The 2174-nt window shown below is 60.9% G+C and overlaps 1 protein-coding gene across 1 annotated transcript in view; it reads right to left on the bottom strand.

Moving 5' to 3' along the window:
* Positions 1-2031, bottom strand: part of HOGA1 (4-hydroxy-2-oxoglutarate aldolase 1) — a 2860-nt gene extending 829 nt beyond the window's left edge. The window contains exons 1-5 of the mRNA XM_009870540.1: positions 1803-2031; positions 659-787; positions 440-581; positions 203-341; positions 1-32 (exon numbers count right to left, since the gene is read on the bottom strand). The exon at positions 1-32 is cut by the window's left edge and continues 2 nt beyond it. Coding sequence (XP_009868842.1) covers positions 1-32; positions 203-341; positions 440-581; positions 659-787; positions 1803-2031 — 671 coding nt within the window. The remainder of the gene's footprint in view (positions 33-202; positions 342-439; positions 582-658; positions 788-1802) is intronic.
* Positions 2032-2174: the final 143 nt, after the last annotated feature.

Below are 2174 nucleotides of genomic sequence, written 5' to 3'. Positions count from 1 at the left end.
GTCTTGTGGACCATCAGCCCCATGCGGGTAATCTGGGGAGAGACGTGTTGTGTCCCAGGGTAAGCATCACCCCATTTTCCCCCCATGAGGATTATGCAGGATCCCTGAGGTCCAAGGTAGGTCTGCAAGTCCCAGCTCCCCATTCCCAGCTTGGGGTCGGCTATGGTGGCGGTCAGGTCTGGGAAAACCTTGCCCCACTCACATCCCCTCCACTGTCCTTGATCCCAACGATGTTGGGGTGTTGAGCCAGGGTGAGCACAGCTTCCAGGGGCAGGTCCAGGCCGGTGTTGGCGGGGACGCTATAGAGCACCACAGGGATAGGCGAAGCACCGATCGGCGACCTGCGGGCAGCCGGTCAGAGTTAGCAGGTGGGGTGAACTGGAGATGTGTGGGACACGCACCTCATCCTGCTGCCCCACCTGGAGCTGCTGCCAGGCACCAGGCAGGACTCACCTCTGTGTAGTGCTGGACCAGGGCAGCACTGGTCATGGACCCTCGGTAGTAGCAGGGTGTCACAACTAGTGCCACATCAGCCCCTGCCTCTGCCATGCTGACCGTCAGCTTGATGGTGGCCTGGGTGGCTGGGAAGGGGGCAGACGGGTGAGGCATGCCCCCAGGTGGGACACACGGTCCCCACGCTGACCACACAGGCACTCACATTCGCAGCCCGAGCCAGCCAGCAGCAGGCGGTCCCTGGGCAGAGCCCGGCGCACACAGGTCACCACATCCAGCCGCTCGCTGGGTTCCAGGTAGGGGTACTCGCCATTGGAGCCCATCACCACCAGCCCTGAAACACAAGTTTGCGGAGAGTGGTGCCCAGGCATAGGAGTGGGCTGCCAACATTCCACTCTTGGGTGGGCACCAGGCGTCTGGAGCAACCTAATGCCCACATCCAACAGATCCCTTGGGCCAGGAGGTTCTCACAGGAGCCCCACAAAGCCCTGGGGTCCCCCACAAAGAGCACATGTGGGTATGTGCCACCCCAGATCTTAGTGCTCACCTGTGCTGCACTGAGCACCAGTAGTGTCATCCCTTACCGAGACACCCTCATGTGTGCCCTACATGCAGCCCATAGGCTGAATACAGCACCTGCACGCCTCTATTCCCAGGAACTGCCCCACACAGCACTGCTAGGAAGGGATTTATTGATGCCTGCAGCTGGGCTGTGACAGGCCGTGCCTGTCCCTGGCTGGGGCACACAGACTCCTTACTTGGGACCCTACCAGCATTATGGGCACAAGTGAGCCAACTTCATCCTAGTGCTGCTGAGATCTGCTGCAGCATCCTGGACTCCAGGATGCCAGGAGGGTTGGATGTCCACGTCATTGTCTCTCCCTTCCTTGCCCCTGTACCCAGACATAGCTCTGCAGCCACAGTGTACCCTCTCCTGTCCCTGTCCTTGCAGCCCTGGGCTTACAAACTGGTCAGGAGAGCAGAGAATGGGGCATATCCCTGCCATCCCTGGCCTCTTCCTGCAGACTCCTCCCATCCATCCATCTTGGGCAGCTAACAGATAGGAGTCTTGTGGTGCTGAAACTGCGTGAGTGTGCGTGAGTGTGCCAAGGGTAGGTGCAACCCTGCAGCTACACGTGGAGGATCTGTGCAAGCCTGCACACATGTGGTGGGCATGTGCAAGGACAAATGTATGTGCCTGATCACTTGCCGTGTAAAGGGCCCCAGCTGGGTCACTCAAGGGGCTTGCTAGCCCCAGAACAAAGTCTGGCTGGAGGCTGAGCACCTTTGGGAAGCTGGTGGCTGGCAGGGATCTGGCAGGTGCCTGCACAGAGAAGGATAGTGCTTACCTCGGAAGGGGATGCTGGTGTATCGACGCAGGTTCTCCTCCAGCTGGCCATAGTCCACCTCCTGTGTGGGCGAGAAGGGGGTGGCGAGGGGTGGGAAGATGCCCCTGAGGTCGGTTGTCTGCGCTGGTCCTGAGGGAGCTCTGAGTCCCTGGTGCTGCCCCAGGGGTGCCTGGCGCAGAGCTGCCAGGGTGTGCCGGAGGCGAGAGGCAAGGTGGGTGCTGAGCGCCATCGTGGCTGGGTGGTGCTGCTGGCCGTGCTGCTTGCCACGCTCAGGGTCTGTTAATGTTTGACAGGGCACGTGCAGGACCTGTGACCCGGCTGGGTGGACAACACAGTGGGTGGTACCGGCTCCAGGAGCTGGCTGCAGGAGCT

The sequence above is a fragment of the Apaloderma vittatum genome, unplaced genomic scaffold (assembly GCF_000703405.1).
Source record: "Apaloderma vittatum isolate BGI_N311 unplaced genomic scaffold, ASM70340v1 scaffold23975, whole genome shotgun sequence".
NCBI classification, from domain to species: Eukaryota; Metazoa; Chordata; class Aves; order Trogoniformes; family Trogonidae; genus Apaloderma; species Apaloderma vittatum.
The sequence above is the reverse complement of the archived record's forward strand: the minus strand, read 5'-3'. Positions and strand labels throughout refer to the sequence as shown.